Consider the following 27,163-nt stretch of genomic DNA (forward strand, 5'->3'; position numbering starts at 1 on the left):
TAATTAAACCAGACATTGACTTTTGGTACTCAGAGTAAAGCTTTTTAGTTTTGTTAATTTAACAAAGTAGAAAAATTTAAAGACGCAATTCTCTTTCATGAAATACTAAATAAATACACAACAATTTATTTTGGAGTTTCAAAGAAGTCCAAGCAAACTACAACAAAAATATAACTAATAATGTGTTATCGTTCCAAGCAGATGTGCAAACCACTACACTACGGAGCCAGCGTCAGTAATAATGTTTATGTAGTGCAATTTTAAGCAACTTAAATTAAATAGGGCCAAGCAACAAAGTTAATCTGTGGTCCTCCTGGTATGTTTAGATAATGTTAAGTGTTTTATATATACACATATATGCACAGAGTATAGAGTTATAGATATGTTTATGCTTCTTGCTAGCCTTCGGGGTCTCAATAAAAGATGGATTCATAGAGTTTATTATACTTTTTTAATTAACAGGAATACTCGTTAAACGGTTTACATTGTTTTATCAGAGGGTGTCGCTGTGGATCTCCTGACTGCACATGTAAACACCAGCTGTTTCACGCAGCTAGCTGCTCCGGCTACATGCTGTCAAACAGGTTGCTTAGCCTGGTTAGCCATGCACACACTTTTGGGGTAGATTATTGTCTGTACACTCGTAAGATGGAGCTTGGCGACTTGTATGAGCTTATATGAAGATGCGAAGATGTGACTTCAACTAGAGTGATGGACAAGGTATTTTATGAAAATGAATGCCACATTTGTTCTTTTCTTTTGCTAGCTAGTTAGCTAGAAAGCTAACGAATGTTAGTTTTTGCAGCTGAGCGTGAGCTAACTCTTAGCAAACTTTAACTGTTAGTTACACGAGTGAGATACTGCTAAGACAATGTGTGGTTTGAACACAATAATGAGCTAATAGTTCAGTTATACTGTAAGACATTTTCAACCCGGCGGTTACTCTTGTGCAACATAAGCTGGATGTTCTGTAATCAAGTGGAGATGGATGCGTTTCGTTTTTAGTGCATTGTGAGTCCAAAACATCGATATAGCGGTTAGACTTAAGCTAAATTTCTTTATGCAAATTCTACTCGAATTTGGAATTAATGGCGTGATTATCAAAGGTCAAACACTAACACGCTGTTTGATGGCAGAAGAAAAAACTGTCATGTGCTTTGCTTTCCAGGACTTTGACCACAGACACCAGAGGGGGTCGAGGAAACCGCCTGCAGAGCCCCACACATCAGCATCAGCGCAACCTCTGATTCTACCAAACCCTTATACCTCCGATCAGATTTCAAGAGGGTAGGGAGTTATAATTTTCAGGGGTATTTAATCATTTGGCTTTTCATCAGGTGCTCATGTTGTTACAATTTGTTAAGAAGCCAGTCAGGTCTGAGCCCAAAACCAGCAGGCAGAGGAGGAGATGCACCGAGGAGTCATGGCTACAGCAGCAGCCGCCCTGTTAGAGAGGCCAGTGATAACTTCCTACAGAGCAATAGGACCAAACAGGATCCCCAAGCTAAGGTTGGTTTTATTTTTATTTACAGAAACCTACATATAAACAAACTTTATTCATGAAGTAAATTGTTATTTTCTAATTAATCTTCACAGATGCCTCAAAACAAAAAGGACTCTCAAGGAAAATTCATGGGCAAAACCTCAGTGGACATGCAGAAAAAAGGTAAGTGGCGTACATGGTATTAACTTATTTTGGGAATAATTTCTTGGTTCAGATGCTAGTTTTTGTATTCAATGTACAAACAAAATATTTTTAACATTGGAAATAATTTTGTGGTCAAGTGATTCCCAAATATCCCATGGGATTTGGTATCAAGCTTGCACGTATTACTGCCATATACAGGAGACACGAATGATCGGCTAACTTGTGAGTTGCCCACACATTAAAGGCTTGGTTATTGCTTTAGTGCCTTGGGCATGTTTGTGCACCAACCTTGTTGCTTTCTCATGTTACTCAAACTCCAAGTAACAACCTATGCCGATGACCCAGCAGATATTATTGTGAAAGCTGCCTGTCTTACAGCTTCACGTGGATTTGGAATGTCTGTGGCCTGTAGCCTAAGTGCATAAACCTCTGGGAGCAGTTTGGCAATGTTAATATGGTGCCAAGAAAGCTAAAGGGGCACAGAGAGATTCTGAAAGAAGCTTGGCCTACTTTAAAGGAGCTCTACATCTGAAGCTGCAAGACCATTTAATGGTTTGTGTGTAACGGTATCTTGCAAGATCTAGATGCTGCAGATAAACTGTAACTGTCTGAAATGCAATTAAAGAATGAACTGACAACATTCATTTGAGATGATGTAGAGCAAAGGTGTCAATACAGTGAGAATTGCAGTCATTCTTGATGAGATTCTTTAGCATATTGTTGTCTTATAGATTTTGTTTGTTCAGTTTTGGCCAGTGATGAACAGAATTGTAGTATGTTGGGCACAAAATGTTTAAAACCTGCTGCTTTATGTAAATATTTCTCCTTTAATATTTCATAATTCATTCCCAGGTTTTAAAGGTACAAGATCTGCCCCAACCTCTGCAGGGAAGCCAAAACCAGCACAGACAAATACTGTCCCATTTGAAGTGAAGATGGCTGATTTTCCAGAATTGGGTGGTGTTTCAGTGGCCAAAGCAGCTCCTCCTGTTCAGAAAGAGTGCTGGGGTCCTCCATTCACAAGCTCCCAAACTCCAAAATTGGCATCTTCTTGGATGGTCAGCTCATGGGAATATCAAATGTTAAGCTATGTGACAGCTCTTGCACATTACATAAAGCTATACTCATGATGTTGGTGCTGCTGTAATTTTTTGTTGCATAGTCTGGCAGCAGAGGATCTCCAACCCTACCTGGTCCCCAGGTGTGTGCCACTAATGCCAAGCCAGAAAGCCAAGTTATCCAAGCAGGTAGGCTCAGATTTACTCTAGTCTGTCTTTCAGCAATTTTAAGGCAGTTTTAAAAATATTTCACACGTTGATTATCTTTATTTGGTGTGTGTGCACAGTCCAACCGGTGGTGACGTCCTGGGCTAACATTGCCTCTCAGCCTCCGAAGAAACTTGATCCCAATGACAAGACAATCAGCTGTAACAGTATGCAGGTATGATGCATGTTTTAGATTCTCAACAGTTATACCAGATTCCTAGGCAATTGGCAAATCTTAACAATCCGTAAGTGAATTAATTATTTTCATGAGGTAAACCTACCATTTATTTTCTGGCTCTTATCTGGGCCCATGTTTTGATTTCAGCTGGAAACACAAGTCCCTTCGGGGATAGCGTTCGGAAGGGCATCATGTTTTGCCAAATCGACACGTGATGCTCCTACGTCCCTTGTGACAAGAGAGCAGCTGAAATTAACTTCTATAAATAAATTTTGAGTAAATATAAAAAAAAAGATTTAATTGGACACTTAAAAGTTAATTTGTGAGTATTGTAGGTGTGAACACATTTTTTTTTTCATTATTCTACAAGAAAGGCGAAACAGCCTTCTCACTACCCCTGCTCTGCGTTACACTTTATATACTTACCACAAGATGGAAAGAAATCTGTAAGGCTGTTACTAAATATTACTAGATATATCTGAGTATTTGTGAGTTGTGTATGTATTCGTTTTGTTGTATTGGGACGATCGTGGCTCAAGAGTTGGGAGTTCGCCTTGTAATCGGAAGGTTGCCAGTTCGAGCCCCGGCTTGGACAGTCTCGGTCGTTGTGTCCTTGGGCAAGACACTTCACCCGTTGCCTACTGGTGGTGGTCAGAGGGCGCGGTGGCGCCAGTGTCTGGCAGCCTCGCCTCTGTCAGTGCGCCCCAGGGTGGCTGTGGCTACAATGTAGCTTGCCATCACCAGTGTGTGAATGTGTGTGTGAATGGGTGGATGACTGAATGTGTAAAGCGCTTTGGGGTCCTTAGGGAGTAGTAAAGCGCTATACAAATACAGGCCATTTACCATTTGTTGTCGTGTTTTGTTTTGTTTTTAAATAGCTCACTCTTGGCTCTTGATGTCTCTCGCACAGCAGTAACCATCACACTTAATTTCACTTATGCACCATCCATTTAGTAGCTTTTGGCGTTTTTTGTAATTAACCTTTTTATTAGGTTTTCTTAAATGTAGGTAGATTTTTCACACTAATTAAAAATATGTGGACAGCATTACTCTGCAACAGAGCTCCCACTGCTCTCCCGTTACACTCTGTATCCACACAGAGGCTGAGCACCATCACAGAAAAAGCAAGAAGCAACAAATGTTCTCTCGAAGCTTTCATTTTATTCATAAATGTAAATGAAATTACAGCATGCCAACTTGCAATAGTTATAAAATCTGACACAGCACACCTGCTGAAGTCCAAGGTAATTAGTTTTTTAATACCATATTAGCTTGTCCACCTGACATTCAGTCAAAGTAGAGATTATTATGCCTCGTTTCACTTTCCACATTTAGCAGCTCCATTTGCAGGTTTGCAACTTGTACCTCTTTTGCAATCAGCACAGAGGGATTCGTGTTCTAGCTCTGAATAAGGCACACCTCCCTCCATTATGTTCAGGAAGCAGCAGCACCCTGACATAGTTTGTGCACTGTGTGAGACACATATCGCTTATAACCATCTAAGTCATTCTAGCACAGGCAGATATAGTTGCATATAGTATGCATATGATTATGTTGTCTAACCGCCCTCCAAAAATCTTTTTCAACTTTGTTTGAACTTTCATTGTGGATTATCATAAATCTATTGATCTAACAACAACAAACAATGCCATTCACAACAGCCATGGAAATCTCTAACATTATCAGCACAGTCTTTAGAGTGCAGCACTTAAAATTGTGTTCAAACTATGGCAACACTGGAGAGTTTCTGTGAAGAGCTGTTCTTTATTTACAAAGACATTGTAAACCAAACCAAAATAAGCAAGGCAACAGAGTAATGAGGCCAAAGAGACATTATTTGTGAACATCAAGCAAACATGTAATTATAGACACACAGACTATATATCATGGTGTTTACATCCTTGATATAACAGAATTTATCAAATGGGTTGCTCAACATAACAAAAAGCTAAACTTTCACAGTAAGCCTTTATATTTTCATGGGGTGTTTGAGCTTTGTCATTTTTATATCTTATCAGATTGAGAGCATGGCTGCACAGGAGGAAGAGATAGCTCCAGGGAGGAAAAAGCGAAAGAAAAAGAAGAAGGCGAAAAGTAGCAGTGAGGGTGCAGGAGGTGACTCGTCAGAGCCGGTGATTTCTCAAGAGCCTCCAAAATTTGAGGTGAAGAAAATCTGAGTTGTGAATTTTTGTTCAACTCGTTCTGTTGCTAGGAGAAGGATTACTTCTGTTGTATGGTTTTCTTTGAAGGATGAAGAGGAGTTCCCAGACTTGACTCTTGCTTTGTCGAAGACTGAAAGGTTAATAACCAGCAGCAATACAAAACTATGCAATGAGGTACTCATCATTTCATCATATATATATTTAATATTAGTCTAAAATTAAATTTTATAGTGTTTTTTATGATAGTGATTTTTACATTCTTTTTAAGGAAAACCAAAGAGAAGGAAGTCAGCATCAATCTCCTGACCAGAACCAGGGAAAATCACCCGCAGAAAAGACACAACCCACTGAAACAGGAAAAAAAGGACAGGTTTGTGTCTTGTGTACATTAAAGTTAACCTTTAGAATTGGAAACAGGTTTGACTTTAATGTGCAGTTCTGTTCTTGTTTACTTGATTTCTAGAAAAGCGAGAAAGCCTCTGGGAAAAAGAGCAAGGTTCCTATGCAACTGGACATCGGAAACATGCTGGCCACCCTGGAAAAGAAGCAGCAGTCTCAGAAAGCCAAGCAGGACGCTAAGCCAGTTATTCTCACAGGTTGGTCAGGTTGGCTTGATAGATATCACTTTATACTTTGTTTTGAAGAATAATGCTAATTTAAGTAGTTTCCTAACCCCGATCTTGGAGTGCATGCTATCATAACCTGATGAAAAATAAGTATTCCTGTATGTGTAGTTGGTGGAGGACTACCTGTTGTTCAGAAGCAAACATCTGCCCAGAAGAAGCCTCTCTGGCAGCAGGATAAAATTGCACACAATCCCCTCGATTCAACTAGTCCTTTGGTAAAGAAAGGCAAGCAAAGAGAGGTGCCCAAAGCAAAGAAACCAACTCCTCTGAAGAAGGCAAAGTTCATTTATTTACTATGCAATAAAGGCAAATATAATCAATTTTATGAGAATTCAGCTGTGTAGCTCTGTTTATAGACTTGAACTCATGTTTTGGTTCCTCAGGTCATTTTGAAGGAGAGAGAGGAGAGGAAGCAGAGGCGTTTACTGGAGGAGAGAGGACTGCTGCCTGAAAGCGAGTATAAACTTGCGAGTAACTGTACAGAAAAAGAGCAGTGTGATGCAAACGCCACAGGTCAGAGCATGCAGTGAAATTATTGCTGCCAGTATGCTTTGTTCTGAGCTGTTGGAAACGAATGATTGCAGCTAATATTTTTAATTTTGTGCTTTTCAAACCATAGATGAGGTTGGCTCTCCTGCAGAGGGACTTGATGAATTAAATGACACATGTCAGATCGTGGGAGAAGCTGAAGAGACGGACAAAAATGAGACCATACAGCAACAAATCCCCTCACCTCAGTCATACCCAGCACCTAAAATCCACAGCAGAAAATTCAGAGAGTAAGACTGCCAAAGCTGCATGACCAGTCACAAGTTGATGTTGGTTGCTTGCACCCTGATATCGCGTTTCCATTTTCATTTGCATTTCAGTTATTGCAGCCAGATGCTGAGCAAAGATGTGGATGAGTGCGTGATGTTGCTGCTAAAGGAGCTGGTTCGGTTCCAGGACCGCCTGTACCAGAAGGACCCCATGAAGGCCCGCATGAAGAGGCGGATCGTGATGGGCCTTAGGGAGGTCCACAAGCACCTCAAACTCAGGAAGATCAAGTGTGTCATTATCTCACCTAACTGTGAACGCATCCAGTCCAAAGGTACTATAAGACCTGATAGCTGGCTTTCAGTTTGGAAACTAGGAATTCTGAACGTTTTCTTTAAATTAGGGCCAGTCCAACTTTCATGTTCTTTGCGTTGTTACTTTAAAATTCAAGTCTAGGCTATGATCATCAGGAGTTATATGTATACATCCCAATTCTTTATGGTCACTTAATATTTTTAAACATGTCCATTACAGTTTCAGAACTTCATTATCTCCTTTTTTTCTAGTTTTATGCTATTGCTTTTAAAAAGCACACTATTCCCTGTTGGCATTTCAGAAATGTTTTTGGTCTTAAAAATCACAAATTAGAGAGAAGACAAAATGGAGAGAATACAATTTTTCTGATTTATCAAGCAACATGGAAAAGCGAGAATTGTCATATAGTCTTTCATAAAAGTGATCCTGGGAGAGCTGTGACGTACAAGGAATGCTTACAATTGCATGAAAAGGGCAAAAATATCACCTTTCACAGGCGGCCTGGATGAGGCGCTCCACACAATCATCGATACATGTCGTGAGCAGGGTGTGCCGTTCATATTTGCACTCTCTAGAAAAGCTTTGGGACGCTGTGTCAACAAGGCCGTGCCTGTCACCCTGGTCGGCATCTTCAACTATGATGGCGCACAGGTCAGGGTTATTGTTATGCAAATGTACGCACAATTATTGTTTTAAGATGACATTAATAGGTAATTTCAAATGAGCTGAAAACTTTTGTACCTACAGGATTATTATCACAAGATGATCGAGCTGTCTTCTGAGGCCAGGGCAGCCTATGAAGGGATGGTGTCAAGCCTGGAGCAGAGAGACCAGGCAGAGGCAGAGCTTGAAACAAACACTGAGGAACCTGTGCCTGACCCGGATGTAACAGAGCCAGAGGAACCACAATACAGTAAGTAACTGTAACATTGGATAGCGATGATATTGCTGTCTAGTAAAAAACAAAGTGTCTCTAACAGTAATCGTGAAACAGTAAAAAAATAATTACATATTGTCTCCCTTTCTCAGTAAAAATCTGGAAGAAAATGTTGGAGGAGGAGTATAACCACACATTAATGGACTTTGAGGTGGAGCTGCGGTCCATGCACTTGGACAATGAATGTACTGAAAACACTGATGATGAAGAGAGCTAACAGTTGTGAAGCCTTTTGTGCCTGAAAAATGGATCCCCTTATTTCTCATCGTACTGGCAGAAAAAGAGCCTTCCAAGGCTACAGTGCTGCAGGTGTTTCTCAAACTGCGGCTCGAAGCTTTCCAGGACTTTGTCAGTATCATGTTAGTGCTTATTCCAGTTATTTATGATTTCTTGTGAGGTAAATCACCAACTTAGTAGGGCTGAACTTGAAGAGATCCCACAATCTGAATGATCAGCAGCTTCATGACCGTGTGTGGAGGATGTTAAGGGGATGTATTATGATTTAACACTGCATTTTTTTTTCTTTATAATAAACTTCAGTTCAAACGATTTTGACATTTTAGTGTCATTTTACATAAAGAAATGACATTTTGACATAGTGACATTCCTTGACTCCAGTAAAATTTGAAGGTTTTGAATAAAGAGTTGTGTATCATCCTTTGTAAACACGTGGAGTAAGTTCAAGACTGCATATTAAAAGAATTAATGGTTTAAATTTACCTTCTTTTATTTTGCCATGACACTGAAGTTACACATTAATTTAAGAACAATGATAAACCAATGTTCTCATTCATGTTATATAACAAACTGATTTGTTTAGAGTGCATATGACATAGTCATTAATGATGTTTTTTTTAAATACAGACTTACTTTTGTGACTTTCACACTGCTTAGAATTGGTATTTAGCATATGTAGCACAACCCTCAGTAGGGTTTAAATAAATTTGATTTTATTACTGAAGAATCCACTTGGATGAAAGGTGAAACAAACTGCTTAGACTTTCACTCATGTTAATAAGTTTGTTTGTTTTTTACATTTTCAAAATTTTACCCACAAATACAAATCTTTTCTACACATTTGGTTCAGTTCTTGGCAGGTTCACACAGGGTAATAAACTTAAACCATGCAATATTTCACAGGGGCAAAAAAACTAAAATCCATTAAACTGCGCTTTATTTTTTAAAAGTAGAAACCAAGCTTGGATTTTAATATCCGAATGACTGACTGATATTACATGGTTTTACATTTTAGTCATTACATTTAACAGCAACTACTACAAAATATTAGCAGGTAGCTCTTGACTTTTTATTGCAATGAAAAGGAAAATGAGAATCTGATGTGCTAGGTGACAATCGCAGCAAAATTGCAATGGAGGGAGTGCAGATGAATGTGACCTAATTCTGATATGTTTTTCATTTATGGAAAGTAGGCATGAAGTTTTACAAATGTTTTGTGTAGACAAAGCTTCAAAGTGGTCCATCTTATACAAGATTGGAATCAAGTTCATGCAAAGTAGTTCTGAGATCATTATCACTTTTGTGATTCATGCCAGGGAGAAATGTCAAAATAGATTTCATAACAGACATTTTCAAATGTAACAAAATGCATTATGTTGCTCTGGGGCTCATACATTTGAAATTGTTTTGCAAGGAAACAGTGTCATGTGACATGTGTGTGTTGTGTCAAATTGTCTGTGCATAGTCTTAAGTTTAAGATGAATGTTTAGTCTCATTCATTTAATTTGTGTATTGTTTGTGTAGATTTGTTTAAACCTGAAAAAGTTGTCGTAAACTGACAAATGTGATTTCTTACATTTGTTATGATCGAATTATACAGATAATAAATATTTAGTAAGCTCCAAAAGTGCTGATAAGTATGTATTGCCACACTGTTGAGATGCTTTTTTTTTTTTTTTTTTTTTTAAGACAAATACTTAACTATAGAAAAGATACTTTCCCAAGAACAATGGAATTACATTATTTTGTGATCAGTTTGAAGTCCATTAATTTTCTTTAAATTTCAATTTTAAGTGTCATTTGTGTAATCACAACTTAATAAGTGAATCTTTAATGCACAAGAGTAGAGGCTTGAGTACATTTGGCTGAGATACCCCCAATATTATAGAGAACAGCAAGTCTGCAACCTTCAGTTGTCTTCTCAAATAAACATAAAAATATTTGTTCAATCAGCATTTATCAATAAATGCTAAATGGAAGTAAGAATCGCTGCTACAGTATTAATCAGGTTGTAATGAAACATGCACACGGTGATCACCTAATGGGTTTTTATCCAAATTGTTCTCAAGGTCACATTTGTCATTTTACAGGCAATAACCTGTGACTGGTGATGGATTGTGAGCTGGATGAGCCAATACATCTTTGATATTCTGGTATATTCTGGTTTTGGTATATAAAAATTTCTTTAAATTAAAAAAAAAAAAAAAAAAAAAATCACCTTTTTTGAGGTGAATATAAGCTAGTTCATACATGAACCAGTTATGAAAAAATGAAATGTATGGTAGCCAAATGCTCCTTTAGACCATAGAGATTATTTAAGATTTAGGCAGAGAACAAAAATGAACAAACAATGATTTTTCCATATTTTATTATGTCATCTCTGTTAACCCATTTGAACTCTGCTCCCTCTGATCTCGCTCTCTCTCCCCATCTCTCTAATTGAGTGTTTAAAAAAAAACAAACATACACACACACACACAACAAAAGTTTCTTTTAAATTCCACATGTAATTAGCTTTTTTACATGCGTAATGCATAAGTATTACCTATCTGGAAGTCCTTGTATTATGTTACAAGATGCATTTTAAAAATATAATTATAAATTTACATCAGTAAAACACAAAAATCTATTCTTTAAGTCTGAAGCTTTTTTAATGATACCATATCTTGTAAAATAATCACTTGATTAGACTAGGCACAGGTTCATATGCAGATTTGCTTGTCAGTTACAGCACAGTATGCCACCACTTTAAAAAAAATAAATAAATAAAAATGTGCCAATAATATTGCGTTGTAATGACTTTAGAAACCTGGATATGCTCTTTTTTGTGTACATTCTTGACAATGAAACAGACCACAATTTACCTGCCAGAGGCAAAAAAACCCCAAAAAAAACAAAAAAGGAAAACAGTAACTGTAAAGCCATCAAGCAACCCTCTCTTTGCCAACAAGCCTTAAATGATTAAACTTGGGTTACTTTACTTAGCTATACCACAAATTAAGCATTCTACTAATAATGTTTTGAAAGCTTGACATGGCTAATGTAATATAAGAGTTGACTTAAAAGCAATTCAGTCATGCTGTACTCAGACACTAAAAGCAGGGATTTGATGTTTAGCTGGTATAGTTTCGATCTAGTTCAGCATAACTTTGGCAATACTCATTTCTACTAAACACAAATTACACCTGATGCTTTTGCAGGTATTAATTGGTAAACCACAGTATTAGCTGGTTGAAAACTCAGGCATCACCAAAGCATTGGTGTATTTTTAATATCTGCAGAAAATTTCACAAGAATCCATTCACTGGATGTTACTCAAAACAAAAAAGTCAGCCCCCAGATAACTCGAGATGAAACAGAGCACTATCATTCTCATGGATGTCTGGACAAAATGTGCAAGTCCAATGAGCACATGTCAAACTGTTCTGCTGAATAAGGACAAACTTTTACCTGCTGTTGGTGCAAGTATAATTTATAATCAGTAGCCCAAGGCCTTGAGTGTCTGTGGCACATTTAACAGCAATCCATCCCATAGCTATCAAAAAAATTCTACTCTGGACCACAGATGGTATATTTTATGGTTTTTACGAATGTCTGTACCAACCGTACATCCAACGAGAACAGCAAAAATATAGACTATTCACAGCTTTGATTCAACAGTAAGTAATGATGAATGTCTGCTGCCACCTTATAATAGCATTTTTATATGATAAAAAGTTTTAGATTACAGCTGGTGGAGGGACAGTATCTACATATTCACAACCAACTAGTTGTGGGCACACTCCCATTTCACTGTGCCCAGTCATATGAAGATTTTTTGGCTTCTGATTGACCCAGTCTATGTAGCCTTTAGCCTTAAAAGAAGCGTTAACTGACTCACTGTGTTTCTCCAGGAAAACCACGTTGTCACTATTCACTTCTTTCACCATGCTGTAGTTATCAGGCACACTGCCTTCTTGTCCCTGTGTGTCCAGAGTATGGGGAACATTTTCTTTCTTCGTGATTAAAATATTGTCACCATTTACCTCGTTCACTCTGCTGTAGTCTGCTTCCTGCATGTGCTCATGTCTCGGAATATCCACATAACCACCGATTCCAAAGGGTTGGAAGATCTTCTCAGTGACACCTTTTAGCTGATTTGCCTTCTCATCATTTAAAACGTTTGCACTTGAGCATTTAGTAAGAAGCTGCGACGACTCTGTCTTATCTGAACTCTCCTCTGAGGAAGACTCGCTGTCTTTTGGAAAGTGATCCACTTCACTTGTCTCCTTAGATTGGACTTCTGAGTCTAATGCCATGGCAAGTGGCAGAATGAATATTTTCTTTTTCTCCAACGGCAAATACGAGGTTTCTTTATCAGACACGATCAGGTAATCCTCTTTCTGGTCCTTCCAGGGTATCATAACAGGAAATCTCTGGTTGAGAAGCATGGCATTAATGACATCTTCAGATTGGCCGCTCTGCAAAGGTTAATAGAGTACATTATTATCAGCACCAAAACAATGGGGCTTTTTTTGTGTGTGCATATTCTAGAAGCAGAATGGAGAGGCAATCACCTTGAGAAGTTGAACATCAACTCCTCTTATCTTTGGACTAGGGACAGGGGGCAGAATATACTTCTTCACACTGAGAAAGAAAACAGTCATGAGTCAAGTCTTCACATCTTGTCTTCATGTAAAATAGAGTGATTTAGACTTTATATCAGATACATACGTTTTTCTCTTCAGGATCAAGATAATCATTGCCGCAAGCAATGGAATTAGACAGAGGCTGAAAACCAGTATCCAAAAGGAATTGTCCTTGCGAGAAACTGAATTTTAAAAAAAAAAAAAAAAAAGGCACTTTTTTTATTAATCTTTAACTGTTAGCACCTGCCAATATGTTGTAAAGAAGGAGTAAAGGGCTTTCGGGACTTACAGTTAGGGACTTTGACAAAGGTAGTGTTGCTCCACTCACTCCAGCTATTGTCTATTGCACAGCGCACTTCAACCATGTACACCACCCCAAGATCAATGCTGTAAATGGTGAAATGTGTTTGTGTTTCTGACGCGTAATTCTAGAAAGAAAGAGGAAAAGAAATCACAAAACTTTTGACTTCTACTACTGTTAAGATCACCTTTGGACTAAACGAGAGTTAAAAATACATTTGTTTACTTTGAAATAAAAAAAAATTAACCATAAAATTTATGGTTAAACTGCAGTATACTGATTTACTGATTAATCGTGTGTGACAGGTTATACCACAACTTTATTCTTCACATGACAGTAAAAGGTTGTTTAATGATTTCCTATTTGGGCTGGTGCAGTTCATTCCAGAGCCTGATTTCATGCTTGACTTGCCAACATGGATTCATCATCTGACAGAGGAGATAATCGCTACTAGCCAAGACTGCTAAAAGTTAGACCTAAAAAAAAAAAAAAAATTGATTTTGTGATTGCATTAATTTTCAAAATGTAACATTTTGAGGTTTCAACTCATAATGGGTAACATGTTAAGCTTTCACTGTGTGGCTTTCTGTTTTTTTGGATAGAAAATCTAAATGGTAATAATAATAATACTTAATTTACTTTATAACTTGGAGTTTAATTTGATTTCACATTTAATTCTAAAATGTTATGTCGGTTTGATTTGTATATTTGTTAAAAGGTTTGCATAAAATTAATGTTGGTCAAACTTAGAAGTGACTTCTAAGAAGAAGTAACTTTTAGACTTGATTGGCATTCAGATCCACAGATTTTTGAAAGTTATTTACAATTTTCACATACAATCAATACAAACAGGAAGCGTGCGCTGTGTCAGTTTGAAAGTTTTATATACCGAGACATTTAAAAAAAAAATCTAGTCATTTCCAGGTTTTAAAACTGGGTAAACACAACCTCAGATGCAGCAGCAGGTGACATATTACACCATGTCACTATTTATTTAACAAAAACTAAGCCAAAAGGCAGAGGCAGTGTGTGAAAAACCTAAGTACACAAGGTCATGCATAACTTGAAGCAACCATTTTCCGTATGACTTTATCAGGCTCTCACCTCATTGTGGAGGAACTTTGGCCCACTCCTCTTTATTGCATTGCTTAAGTTCACTGAGTTTTGCGGTCATTCATTTATGCACGGCTCTCTTTTAAGGTACCGCCACGGCATTTCAGTCAGGTTGAGGTCTGAACGTTGACTGGGCCATTGCAATACCTTAATTTTTTTCTTTTGAAGTTATTTTGTAGTAGATTTGCCACTGTGCTTGGGATAACTAGACCTCATCAATTGAGTAAATGAAGTTTCACAGAAAAATACATGATTTATCAATATTTTTATATCTTAAAAAAAAAAAAAAGAAAAAAAGAAAAGAAAAGTAACATTTAGAAGCCCCCCTGAAAATGCATACAAACAAATCACAGCTTGGCTGCCTTAGGAAAACAAATATAAATCTTTAAAATTAATACTACTACTACTACTACTACTACTACTACTACTACTACAACAACAACAACAACCACCACCACCTCTACTGATAATACCAATAATAACTATTATTGTCATTTCGGAAACTTGTTTCCTTATATATGGTGGGGGAGGGTTAGCATGTAGATAGTATCCAAATAGCACAGAGAGTCTACAAAACTGTTTGTTCCGAACAATTATAATTTACTAACATACACACGGTGGTGAGAACAAAATAGGTTGGCACATGTTTCATTCATCCAATGGTAATTTTCCATGGGAACTCATTTTTGGCACAGGGTAAGAACGTTTCCATGCAATATTAGAGAAGCTCTGTCAGCCACTCACCTTCCATATTTTGCTTTTGTCTGGTTTGACTCTCAGTTGATTCTTCAGAGTGACCCATCCTGACTTTGTGTCTATGTTAGACGGTGTATGCCATTGGATGGTGAGGTGTGGGCTGTCCTCTATGTTGACCACCACTGTAACATTTTCAGGTGCAAAGGGCTTCACTGTTCATCAATAGAGAGAAACAGAGACTGTGATGCTGTTTATCAGGTACAAACTTAGTTCAGTATATTTGCATGCCAACATTTGGTATTTGGCACTAAAAGCAAAATGAAATTGAGTTTGATGAGAAGAGCATTAACTTTAGTTTGTTTACATATTGAAATTTTGAACTAGGCTGAAAAAAAGTGATTGTATTTTTTTTGTCATTTTGCCTTTATCCAATAACACCAGCGTAGATACAGATGGGCATGTTGGAGTGAGGAGTAACTTTACACAAGGTTCTTGGAGTCCAAGAGTTAACCCACAGTTTGTGTGTTTACTGTCAAGCTATCAGGTAGGGCTGTTAAAGTGAGGCAAAAATCATAATCGTAAATATTTTGGTCTCTAGCAAGCTCATTTAACAAAATTGCTTCCTGACTTCATCTCAGCCTATCCATAACATCCTCTTCTGTTCCACCAGTCCTCCCGCATATCTTCATCACTTTTTTTTTTGCTCAATATATCCACTATCCTTCCTCTGAACACATCCAAACCATCTCAACCTGGCCTCTTTAACTTTGTCTCCAAACTGTTCAACCTGAGCTCTCCCACTGATATACTCATTTCTGATCCTGTCCATCCAGATCACTCCCAATGAAGATATTATCTTCAAACCTTCCATCTCCCGCTTAGCCTCTTGTCTTTTTAATTTTGTTAGTGCTAGCATCTCCGGAGTGTGTGTGTGTGTGTGTGTGTGTGGTGGTGGTGGTGGTGGTGGTGGTGGTGGGGGGGGGGGGGGCACAGGGAAATGCCTTCTTTTTCAGAGTGATGCTGAAAAAAATAGTTAATGCATTTATTGCTTTTTAAGCTGTACTATTATAATTTATTGTTACAATGAACTCTCTGAAAAGCCTTCAACATGGCCAGAATGCAGCAGCCCAGGTTTTAGTCTGACCTGCGACCTGTTGCTGCACCCCCACCCACTCACCCTTTCCTGTCCATCTTCACTACTCCACTATCCAATAATAGAATGGGAGCCAGAGCCTTCAGCTTCCAGGCCCCTCTTCTGGAACCAGCTCCCAGTGTGAATCTCTACTTTTAACATTAGGATTAAAACTTTCCTTTTTGATAAAGCATATAGTTAGGGCTGGATCAGGTGACACAGAATGCTCCCAATAGGTCTATTCGGCTAGAAGGTTTCCCATGATGCACTGAAGGTTTCTTCTTCACTCACTTCTTTTCACTCACTGTTTTTATACAAAACCCTGCATTTAATCGTTAGTTATTATTAATCTCTTGTTCTCTTCCACAGCATGTCTTTTGTCCATTCTCCCTCCCAACCAGTCGCAGCAGATTGCTGCCCCTCACTGTCCCTGGCTCTGCTGGAGGTTTCTTCCTGTTAAAAGTGAGTTTTTTTTATTCCCACTATCACCACCTGCTTGCTCATAAGGGGTTGTCTGATTGTTGGGAGCTATCTCTGTATTATTATCGGGTCTTTACCTTACAATGTAAAGTGCCTTGAGTTAATTGTTGTTGTGATTTTGAGCCATGTAAATAAAACTGAATTGAACTGAATGAACTGATTTTAAAAAAACAAAAAACACTCTAGTGCATAAAATGTAATCACAATTTAGCAAATGAAGAGTCCGATACTCTAAATTTTCTCGTGATACTCAACAGAAACCCTACACCCATGATTTGTTTGCAGGCAAACATGTGAAACAACCAACCAGCAGACTAGCATTGCCTTCCCTATGGCCACACCTCTACTTTGGTTTGCAGCTGACCTGTTCAGAAACCAGCATGTTGATCTGTGCTTAGTCTCATGCATGGGTGCTTGTAAAGTGTGTTTTCTGAGGCCAAAAACCCTCCACAACTAATGCAGTGAAATTACTGTTTGCTTACAGGACAGGACGCAGATACCGCTCTGCCTGTATAACCCCAACAAAAGGTGTGAAATCTGATGCTGGAGTATACAGAAGTTTTGCTGTGCACAAACCAGTTCCACCTCATTCTGTTCAGGTTTTTATTTGCGGCTCATGTATGTCACTCAGTACTTTTCCATTCCTCACCAGCCTCAAGAAGGCAGTCTGGGCAATAAAACTGTGCCAATCATTAGCTCAGTCCGTACAGATTTTTGTGTTACTCCTGTTCTGACGCAAATATATTTTGATCTGAGCAGATTATTATTATTAACATTTTAAAAGTTTTTAATTCTGAATGAGAAAGTTTGAAGTGACCCTTAATCATTACCAGAAAATCATAATTATATCAACAAGCTTCAGTGTTGTAAAATAATAACCTGTATAGCTAAAGAAAGGTCAGCGTGATTTATAGTTTAGTGCACAGTACAGTGATAGGCCAAAAGAAATCACATGTTAAATGATCATTACAACCCAGAAAATTAAAAAAAAATTAACTTTGAGGATATTTTTAGTACAAGAATGCTTTACAGAAATGATATATGCTCATATTTCTATTTGTATTGGTTTTTGTTTATCACAAAACAATCAAAAATCACGTTTGATTTATATATTTCATGTAAATTATTTAAAACTAGAAAAACTTACCAATGTTCATCAAGTCAAAAGTAAGGGGGTCTGAAGAAGTATTCCCCAGGGCATTGGAGGCCTCCACAATCACAGTGTACTCGACCCAGATAGAGGTCTTGCTAAAGAAACAGGAGTTACTTCCAGCTTTGTGGTAGTCCGGACACTGGCGCATATTCTCCTGACTGCACATGAACAAAATACATGTCATCACCGATCACTGCAATGTGACTTCAGTTGCATCTCCTAAGAAATGAATAATTGGATTTTCTGATGAGTCTGTAAGCATGTACAGTCATTTCTATTGCACCTTACTATCATATTCTATGGGCTTAAGCGTTAAGTGTATCTCACATACTCAAGTTCGCCCAGTTTGGAATCAATCAATTAAACCAATATGCGTGTTAAGTGATTGATGATTCAAAACTAGCAAAGAAAGAAGAAGAAGAAAAAAAAAAAAAACACTTAAAAATATCATATAATATTCTTATTATTTATAGTAAATACAACTACTGGAAACCTAAATGATAATATGAGCTGGTTAGCATGTAATTACATTATATTCTTTGCTGGGATGACTAATGATTTGGAATGTCACCAAGTCAGGGCTTCACAAACACACGAACATCTTCGGGATCCATCCTCTCAGGACCATGACTCAGTTTTGTGGCATTTTATCTGTGAAGATTCTTGAAATGCTAGTGCTAGGATTTAGCTAGAGAAATGTGGGTCATTTGGGTGAGCCACGTCCACGTTGGTGTACTTGCACATCCACAAAGATTGTGCTCAGCTCACAAGGGTGTGAAAAGAGACCCAGTAGTTTTCCACATTTGCTTATCTAGCACCACGTACAACTAAACAACACCTTTACTATTTCTCAACGCGGGTGATAAAGAATTTGAAACTTCATGGAGTATCTGGTAGCGTGGGGTGAAGACAAATACAATATGCCGTACTTAAAACTCCAGTTTGATTCCAGCTGAGGACCCACAATCTCTATTGTGTAAAATAACAAGAAAACAGACTTGGTAGGTTAAACTAACCCTTCTGTCTTATAGTAGAGGTGATGCACAGTGGGCAGCCCTCCATCAGAGCCTGGGGTCCACCAGCAGAAAAAAGTCTCCTTGTCGGGGGACCTGCAGCCAAGTTTGTCTGGTTTTTCTGGTGGAGACATGCCTGGCAACACACGTGACAAAGAGACACCAGCTTCCAATAAACAATATGATAAAAAAAAAAAAAAACTTGGCACAGTCATTTAAAGGATAGCATTCACTTATCTTAGGTAAGTGAACGTTGTCTCTTATCTTTGATAACTTATCTTAGTTTCACTCATCCACCCAGAGTTTATTCATTTAAGCTGTGCTCACAGCAACTCAACCTGTGACCATTTGAAATGGCATTTTCTATAATGTTTATTTAGACATAAAACTCCACAGTGATTGGTGGGAAAATTTGTCAAAAAATAGTTTAATAGGTTTCTTGATACTTAAGTGACAAAGCTAGAGAGGCAAGGTGGGGACAGTCAGTATATAGGACAAAGGTATTGAATGTGAAGGTTCCAGAGAGGAGGAAAAGAAGAAGACCACAGAGAAGATTAATGGATATAGTCATTGACATGCATGTGGTTGGTGTGACAGAGGAGGATGTTAGGGAACGGGTGAAATGGAGGCAGACCCATAAAAGGAGCAACTAAAAGAATAATATTAAGAAAAAACAATAATAAAATCTGTATATGACTGGGTCATTCTCATGTTCAAGCACAGAGCATAGTGGTCTGGAATCTCAGTAAACTCTGTCATCATTAGACTGAAAAAGCACAAGATTGTTTCTATAAATGTAGGACAGATTGATAGATGTGGGTTGAGACTGAGAAAATGAAAGAGAAGACAAATAAAATCAGAGCTGTTAGCCAACAGGAGCAAAGTAGGTGGACATCCTGGGAGGCTGTTATGAGAACACGTATGGTGGATGCCCCAAGCAAGGCTGTGCATCATTATCAAGGCTATGTAGGAGGCCTAGAGGAGAGCTACCACCTTGCAGGACGTTTTCTAGAAGGAAGCAGTAACATAGGCCTGATATGAGGGTCCTGTATAACCTAGCTGAAAGCAATAAGGCTGGAAGCAAACAGAGAGCATGATAACATCAGAGTGCCTGATCCTGTTTGTCAGGCAAAGAGGTGGGGCTCAGATTTGCAGTTGGACGTATTGGCAACTACTGTCGCTTGAAAGGAAATAGAACATGAGCTCAATACAAAATCAAAATTCCCACAACAGAAAACCACAACCTCACTATGGTAACATATCTACCACTACCATGCCTGCTCTGTGGGAAGAGGGAAAAGGGAAAATTACTGAGGACTGTCAGATGTGGGCTCATGAACAGAGTGTGGGGTGTTGGAATTGCAATGACAGACTCCATGCTGATAAGTGCTCTCAAATATCTGGTGGAGGAGGTACAACAAGGGAGCTTCTGGCTCAAAAGAAAGGATAAAGTGAGGGTAAAACTCCTACTGCTCAAGAGCAGGAGCCCAGAAATGTCCAGCTGCTAGACGTAACATGGCTACAGAAAGTAGGCAGAATTGAAAACACTAATATCAAACATAACTTCATTTCATTTTATTCGTGGACTTTAATATTTGCAAAGATTCACAGTTAATCTTCAGACTGATTTAATGTAGAGACACAGTTATTAGTCTGTACATTAAATCTTGCTTGATTCAGTGTTTTCAAACTGAGATTTTAACCATTGCTGCTTTTTGTTAGATTCCAAATGACAGAATAACACACCAGAGAAAACTTATTTTAGTAAAAAAAAAAAAAAAAGAAAAAAAAAAAAAAGGTGTTTCGTTTTAATTTTTAAATGTAATTATTCAGGATAATGAGCACTGAATATCCTTTTAAAAACAATTCCAAAACTATCTGCATTTTATAGTCTGTAGGCCACTAGCACCAAAGGCCCAGTTTTGGACCATGATGTAGTTGTTTACTCTGTACACCAGCACAGTGGATTTTAGTCAAGCTGTGATTGAAGTGCAGACTTTCAGTTTTAATTCAAAGGGTTTAACAAAAGAATCACATTGAGGTTTGGGTGTTACAGCCACTTTTATGTATGTCACCAATTTTCAGAGGTTCAAAAATAACTTGATAATTTGCCCAGTGATGGATGTTTCTTTATCAATCCTCTCAGCATGACGTCAAAAGAGATGTAGGAGCAATACTTCTGTTAAACCCCATGCATTAACACTAAAACGTCTATACTTCAGCTGAAATGTCGTCTAACCGTAAGTAAATATTCTGAGCGAATCGAGCCTCAGTGATTTAACTTACTGTTGCATTCTGCAGCTAATGCCAGCAGCAGGAGCAGCAATGGCAGCCTGAGATGCTTCACCATCCTGGCACAAGCCATCACACTCTGTGACAGGGAAGTGACATCACAAGCAAGTGGCAATGGTGTGATACGAGCTTGAGGCAGAATGTCTTGTTGTTACCTGAAACAAGCAGATATGGTGGGAAAACAGCAAACACAACCAATAATACCAGTTTTTCATTTACATATACGGGTCAGTAACAATTTTCATATGGTTATCAAATGTTAAAATGAACTGTTAATAATTGGCTGGCAATATCATCAGCTCTAATCAAGGAATTCAAACATTATATGAGTGTTTTAGTAAATAAATAAACTGAAAGTGTGACGTTAGATTAATTTTGCTTGTTTCAAAAGCAAAGTGGATTTGGCAGAAATTGCCAGACAAAACGTGAAAAAGAGTTTGAAGCATGCCGTTTGGTGTTAAGCAAATTTTACATTGTCTAAGAAAATGCTGGAGATGAATACATTAATATGTTTGTAGGGGATTTTAAAAAAGTCATCTAATTCACAAACACGTACTTTGGACTGTTTATGCACTTCCTTATTCCTGAGAGATACTTGGATAAAGATTACACACAGAAACAAAGTACGCACAATTATGTTGGAAATGCTTGATGAATTCCTTAAGCAACTGCACGTCACTGCAAACTGCTGCACGGCTTTTCTACATGGACTGGAAATTTACTGAAGCTCAGCTCAGTGGGAACTCAGACACCAAAGTAGTTTTCTGCCACCTTAACATGCTTGATGCAATCAGTCACCACAGGAAGTGTAGGAAACCGTCTTTTACTGGTTACCAACCTGTAATGTACAGAATATCGCAAAGGGGTCACACCTTTTCCCTTTTTGTAATTTGTTTTCCGTTTTGCTCAGCACAAACAGAGACAACAAGCTCCTTTTTTCCTGCTGTGACACCCATTCTGACAAGTTTTAACAGGATCGCTCAGTCAAGCAAGTCTTGGATCGGGCTTATGTCTCAATTCATTACATGCCAAAATAAAAACCCAAAGCTAAATACTCACCTTGGCAATCAGAATAAACATTTGGTCTGGGAGTAAACCTATCCTATCTTGAATATAGTATAACGTATACATTTTAATATTCTTCTAATGAAGTACATATAATATTCTACATGTTTAAAGATAAGTGAAAAAAATTGCATTATTATGCTGTATTTAAAGTGCAAAAATATAAGAATTTTTGGCAAGACGCATGCTGAAAAACTGTTACTAGGGTAACACACAACAGCATAGATGTTCAGTCAACACTATGTATAAATATAGGCCTAATATTTTGTACGCTCTATGAAAGGATATAAACTGTACTGTATGTATAATATTTATTATGTGTACTAATACTGATTAACTAATTGCTTCCTTTTATTACTATCAGATTTTTTGTGTTAAAGTGGAAGAAATAACTTTTTTTTTTAAAAACCCACATTAAATTAAAAAAAAAAAAAAAATCATGTGGATTCACGCGCTTTATACTCTCAGCTACTCAGTGATAGGAAGCCTGATTAATACCCTGCATTGCATTACATAGCACATTTAGGTTTTCATTTTCTGTAGACCAACCTGCGAGCACACAACACGCACAGAATCCATTACCAAAGAATTACATGAAGCCCTATCAGGTGTGATATTTACCAGGAAGCCGCGGGGGGAAAAAAACCCCTACACAAATAAGTACAACTAAAGGTTAGTAGAGGGTTAATAGACGCACTCTGGCGTTCACTCACCACTTTATGATCTTGGCAGCTATGTTTATCATCGATATTTATCGGACGTTGACGGGTACAGAACAAAAAAGGTAGCCTTCTTCAGTCATGACACAAAGCCAAACGAGCTCCAGACGAGCTCCGCACACCTGGCAACCAATGCGCCTAACGCCCCAGGTATGACCACAAATAAGGAAGAGAGGTGTCTCGTTAGTAGTCGGGGGAGGGGCTTATTGTCGTCACGACATACCCACCTGAGTACGAGCGAGGGAGTAAACACAGCGAGATGTCTCACTTCACTTAATTCCCTGAAAGTGCCAGCAGTAATGGTAACTGGCTGGTTAGTAACAGGTTTAAAGGGCAATCTTCATACCTTCATGATGTTTTATTGGTATTTTAGCAAATTTAGCTACATTTTTTTTTAATGTTCCTATAATGGTTAATCCACCAATATGCACACGCATATCAAAGCTACTCCAAAATATTTTAATGCTTTGATTATTTTGTTATCCACGAGTTTATATTTACAGTTAAAAAAAGGCAGAAAAAATTGTAAAACACATTATTATTGCATTTTGGTGTAAAAACGTGAATTCAGTTTGTTACTTGCCTAATAAAAACAAAACCATTTTAAAATTTTAAACAGGTCTTTGGCAGATTTCTAAAAATATTCATGTTTTCTTGTTTTATTTTATTGTTGTATATATACACTGTGTACACTGTACTTTTTTGCCTGAATATTTGCCTGCAGTGACTCATCAAGATGCATAGACTCAGTCAGAGCGAAAGCAGCACACCTGTCTCACATTTTCTCTTAAAATATATTGCTGTCATGTTTTACAGGTCACATGAAGAAAAGGTTGTAAACTCAAGAAAGTTACAGTAGAGTTTCTTGAGCGACCTCCTCTTGTACCTAACACTTTCTCTGCCGTTTACCATTTCTGTGATAAATTAATATTTCTGCACCTATTTCATTATTTTAAATAGCCGACAAACATAAAATGAAGAAATGAACGAGGGGTGTAGAAAACAGAATTAAACAGATGCTGGTTACAAGCTTATAAAAGCTTGTTTCAAAACCCTAAATTGTTCGAGTATATGTTGTGAGTATATGTGGGTCATGACTAGGTTTGTTATCAGATAAACACTAATCATCACACATTCACATTGGTTTGTTGAATGATGTTAGGGAATTTTGATTTCACTAACATCATTATGTAAATTATAAGGCCTTCAGTATGAGAGCAACATTTTTTTAAATGTTGAAATTTGTAATAAAATTCAATAATCACACTGTTGCTGTAAAATAAAAATATATTAACATACACCCCACACTAGCTCTTTTGTTACCATGAACACAGAATTTTTTTTTTTTAATTCAGTCCCATATACATCTCCTTGTTGGTGTTAATTCTCTGATGTAGATTTAGCCGTAGCTACTTTTGGTCTTACTTTAGGATTTGGCAACAAAAAGTAAAATATAGAATCTCACCAGCCTTATCTTTGAATTTTACTTTAAGCATCCATCTGTGCGGTATTGTTGATTTCTAGATGGCTTGTACACTGTTTGCTGCAAACAGGTGCAGCTGTCTTCCAGTGACGACAACCTCTATTTTGGAATATGAAAGGGTTAAGTACAACAGGTGAAATGATGTTATGGGGATGCTCTCTTCTGATATGGAGGTGTGGATGTTCCTCTTTGTCCACCATCATCAGTGTTGTTATTTTTTAGGGGCACTGGTCAAGGACAGACTGCAGATCGCCATGTCCACAAAGGTTTTCTGGAGTTCACTTAAGCAGCTCCTTGCTAACAAACAAATGACGTGAAACCTGATCAGAGTGTGCACAAGTTTCACGTTGTTTCACTTGTATTTTATGAAAAATACAAGCTCCCTTAAACCTGCTGCCATTAATAGCATCATAATAGCACTAACACATTTAAAAAAAAAAGTTCAGATGGGGGAAAATGGTAGAAAAGCAATTGGAACATTTGCAACTAATCAGGTTAATTGGCAACTGGTGAGTAACATGCATGGGCATCAAAAAAGCACCTTAAATAGGCAGAGCTTCCCAAAGTAAAAATGGGCAGAGGGTCACCATTTTGCAAAAAAAAACTGTCCACAAATTGTGGAATAATTTTAGAATAATGTTCCTCAATGTAAAATTGAAAAGACTTATCCCATCATCTACAGAACATAATCATCAAGGGATTCTGAAAATCTGGAGAAATCCCTGTGCGCAAGAGACAAGACATAATATCAATACTGGTTGTCTGTGAGCTTTGGTCATCACGTCATGGGTTCAGGATCACTTCTACAAATCACTGTCTGTAAACACAGTTCATTGTGCATCCACAAATGCCGGTTGAAACTCTGTCATGTAAGAAAGGAGCTTTAGTTGAACATGATCTAGATGATCACTTATGGTATGAGGGTGCATTAGTGCCTATGGAACTGGAAACATTTAGAAACGCACCATCAACGCTTAAAGGTTTAGAGCATCGAATACTCCCATCCAGACTATGTATTTTTCAGGGAAAAGCGTGGGTATTTCAGCTTGTCAAACTGCATATATGTCTGGGTGCTGAAATGACCTGCTAGCAGTCCAAGCCTTTCACCAATGAAAACATTCAGTGCATCATGAAAGAGCAGCTAGAATCTTCTAACAGACGAGAAAGGGACAGCATTCTTCTTCCAGTCCAGCAGCTGGTCTTAGATGAGGTGATGCTACGCAGTGGTAAACATGGCTCTGCACCAACTTTTTTGGAGAAATGTTGCTGCCATCAAATTCAAAATTAGTATATTTTTATTTTTATTTTTATTTTTTTAGTTAGTTAGTTAATTAGTTAGTATATTGCTTTAAATAATGCATTTTCTCAGCTCAAACATTTGATATGTTTTCTGTTGTAGTATTTGTCATGTCATACAGTTTTTAGGCCTGTTGATTCTAGATGAGTCACAGTTAATAGCTGACCAAAAAAAGCCTAAATATATCCACTATGATTCAGTGTTCAGGATTTTCTCTACTGTTACATTTGGACTCTCTCAGTCAACTCTTTGGCCGTGTTTATTTGAAACTGGAAAGTGTGGCTGGAAATTACTCATACTGATTTTAAGATAGGATAAAGCTTCTCACATGATCGCTCAATAGGAATAAAATGCTTTATTAAAAAGGGCTGATTGTTTAAAACAAATGTGGTAAAATTACAGGTTTCAGTGAAAAGCTTTAACTGTGACTACTTGTAATTTGCCCCAAGGCTGGGCGAAGCATTACATGTTTGCGGGATAACTTCCACAGCAACAAAAATTTGCGTTCAGCAGAGAAGCTCCCCAGTAGTTTTCCACACGCCTGTCTATCCGGGCAGTGCTTAGCCCATCTGGCGTGTCAGTTAAGAGTGACACACCTTTAGTTTCTGTTTAATTCATGTTCACATTTAGTATTAAACACATTACTTACTTATATAGCCATAAACAATAAAAAGAACCTGTTTGTTTGGTGACGTTAAATAAAGGTGAGTTTATGTTGTTATTACCATCATTGTTCCAGTTGGCATTTTCAATCCTAAGAATGCAGTTTGTCATGTTATTGCAAGACTATTGCATGTTTTGCAGTCTGTGTTGAATAGACTCTACATAAACAAATGTTAAATCTGTGCTGCACCTCCTCATAGATTCACATCTCTAATCTTCATAGACTGTCATGGTGATTAACTCGAAGAATAAACTTGTGGCTTCTCTGCATGTCTTTTTTTTATGTAAAATGCCATCCTCTTAAACCAGCTGCTGATAAAATAGGATTTTTTATGAGTTTTATAACTCTAAGAACAATTAACAAGGAAGTTATAAATGGCTGGACCCCATTAATCTTTAGGGTAAAATATATTTTATTAAATAATAACACTAAACACTGAAGGTTACTTTACAAAGAATTAAAAATCAATAAGAATGAATGGAAATACCTATCAAATTACAATATGTAAAATCATTAAGAACAGAGAATCACAGTGAGTAAGACAATTTAAGGAGGTGCAGGACAAAAGATTGCATAGTGGAGAAAAAGTCAGTGTTATATACAGTGGGATGCAAAAGTTTGGGCAACCTTGTTAATAGTCCTTATTTTCCTGTATAAATCGTTGGTTGTTATGATAAAAAAATGTTAGTTAAATATATCATATAGGAGAAACACAGTGATATTTGAGAAGTAAATTGAAGTTTATTGGTTTTACAGAAAGTGTGCAATAATTGTTTAAACAAAATCAGGCAGTTGCATAAATTTGGGCACCATAAAAAAAGAAATGAAATAAATATTTAGTAGATCCGCCTTTTGCAGAAATTACAGCCTCTTCCTGTAGGTTCCAATGAGAGTCTGGATTGTGGTTGAAGGTATTTGGACCATTCCTCTTTCAAAACATCTCTAGTTCATTCAGGTTTGATGGCTTCCGAGCATGGACAGCTCTCTTTAACTCACACCACAG

General features: G+C 37.6%; 3 protein-coding genes across 7 annotated transcripts in view; 2 read left to right on the top strand and 1 right to left on the bottom strand.

The window, feature by feature from the left end:
- Positions 1-559: 559 nt before the first annotated feature.
- On the top strand, positions 560-8,602 carry LOC146376515 (selenocysteine insertion sequence-binding protein 2-like). Of its 2 annotated transcripts, none has more exons than XM_084947482.1 (18): positions 560-720; positions 1,169-1,287; positions 1,365-1,509; positions 1,597-1,666; positions 2,501-2,706; positions 2,811-2,895; positions 2,994-3,088; positions 5,110-5,253; positions 5,341-5,427; positions 5,522-5,623; positions 5,717-5,849; positions 5,988-6,154; positions 6,263-6,392; positions 6,499-6,658; positions 6,749-6,969; positions 7,447-7,601; positions 7,698-7,863; positions 7,980-8,602. In XM_084947482.1, the coding sequence occupies exons 1-18, from the start codon at positions 712-714 to the stop codon at positions 8,102-8,104; spliced, it is 2,319 nt and encodes a 772-aa protein (XP_084803608.1). In that variant the 5' UTR covers positions 560-711; the 3' UTR covers positions 8,105-8,602. The 2 variants fall into 2 exon arrangements, with proteins under 2 accessions (XP_084803608.1, XP_084803609.1); XM_084947483.1 differs by having other exon boundaries at positions 1,368-1,509.
- Positions 8,603-10,475: 1,873 nt separating this feature from the next.
- prlrb (prolactin receptor b) lies at positions 10,476-22,886 on the bottom strand. Of its 4 annotated transcripts, none has more exons than XM_084947484.1 (9): positions 22,711-22,886; positions 20,927-21,087; positions 18,644-18,776; positions 17,622-17,785; positions 14,911-15,074; positions 13,042-13,180; positions 12,838-12,934; positions 12,681-12,750; positions 10,476-12,584 (listed from the first exon to the last, which is right to left on the bottom strand). In XM_084947484.1, exons 2-9 carry the CDS (start codon positions 21,003-21,005, stop codon positions 11,844-11,846), a joined length of 1,587 nt encoding a protein of 528 aa, XP_084803610.1. In that variant the 5' UTR covers positions 21,006-21,087; positions 22,711-22,886; the 3' UTR covers positions 10,476-11,843. The 4 variants fall into 4 exon arrangements, with proteins under 4 accessions (XP_084803610.1, XP_084803612.1, XP_084803613.1 ...); XM_084947486.1 differs by having other exon boundaries at positions 20,927-21,770; XM_084947487.1 differs by having other exon boundaries at positions 21,564-22,886.
- The window catches only part of malt1 (MALT paracaspase 1), a 31,304-nt gene continuing 19,996 nt past the window's right edge, over positions 15,856-27,163 (top strand). Inside the window, exon 1 of the mRNA XM_084947479.1 lies at positions 15,856-16,456. The gene's annotated coding sequence lies outside the window, so the exon portion shown is untranslated. The remainder of the gene's footprint in view (positions 16,457-27,163) is intronic.

The sequence above is a fragment of the Perissodus microlepis genome, chromosome 12, assembly GCF_051167445.1.
Source record: "Perissodus microlepis isolate ML-2025 ecotype Zambia chromosome 12, ASM5116744v1, whole genome shotgun sequence".
Classification (NCBI taxonomy): domain Eukaryota; kingdom Metazoa; phylum Chordata; class Actinopteri; order Cichliformes; family Cichlidae; genus Perissodus; species Perissodus microlepis.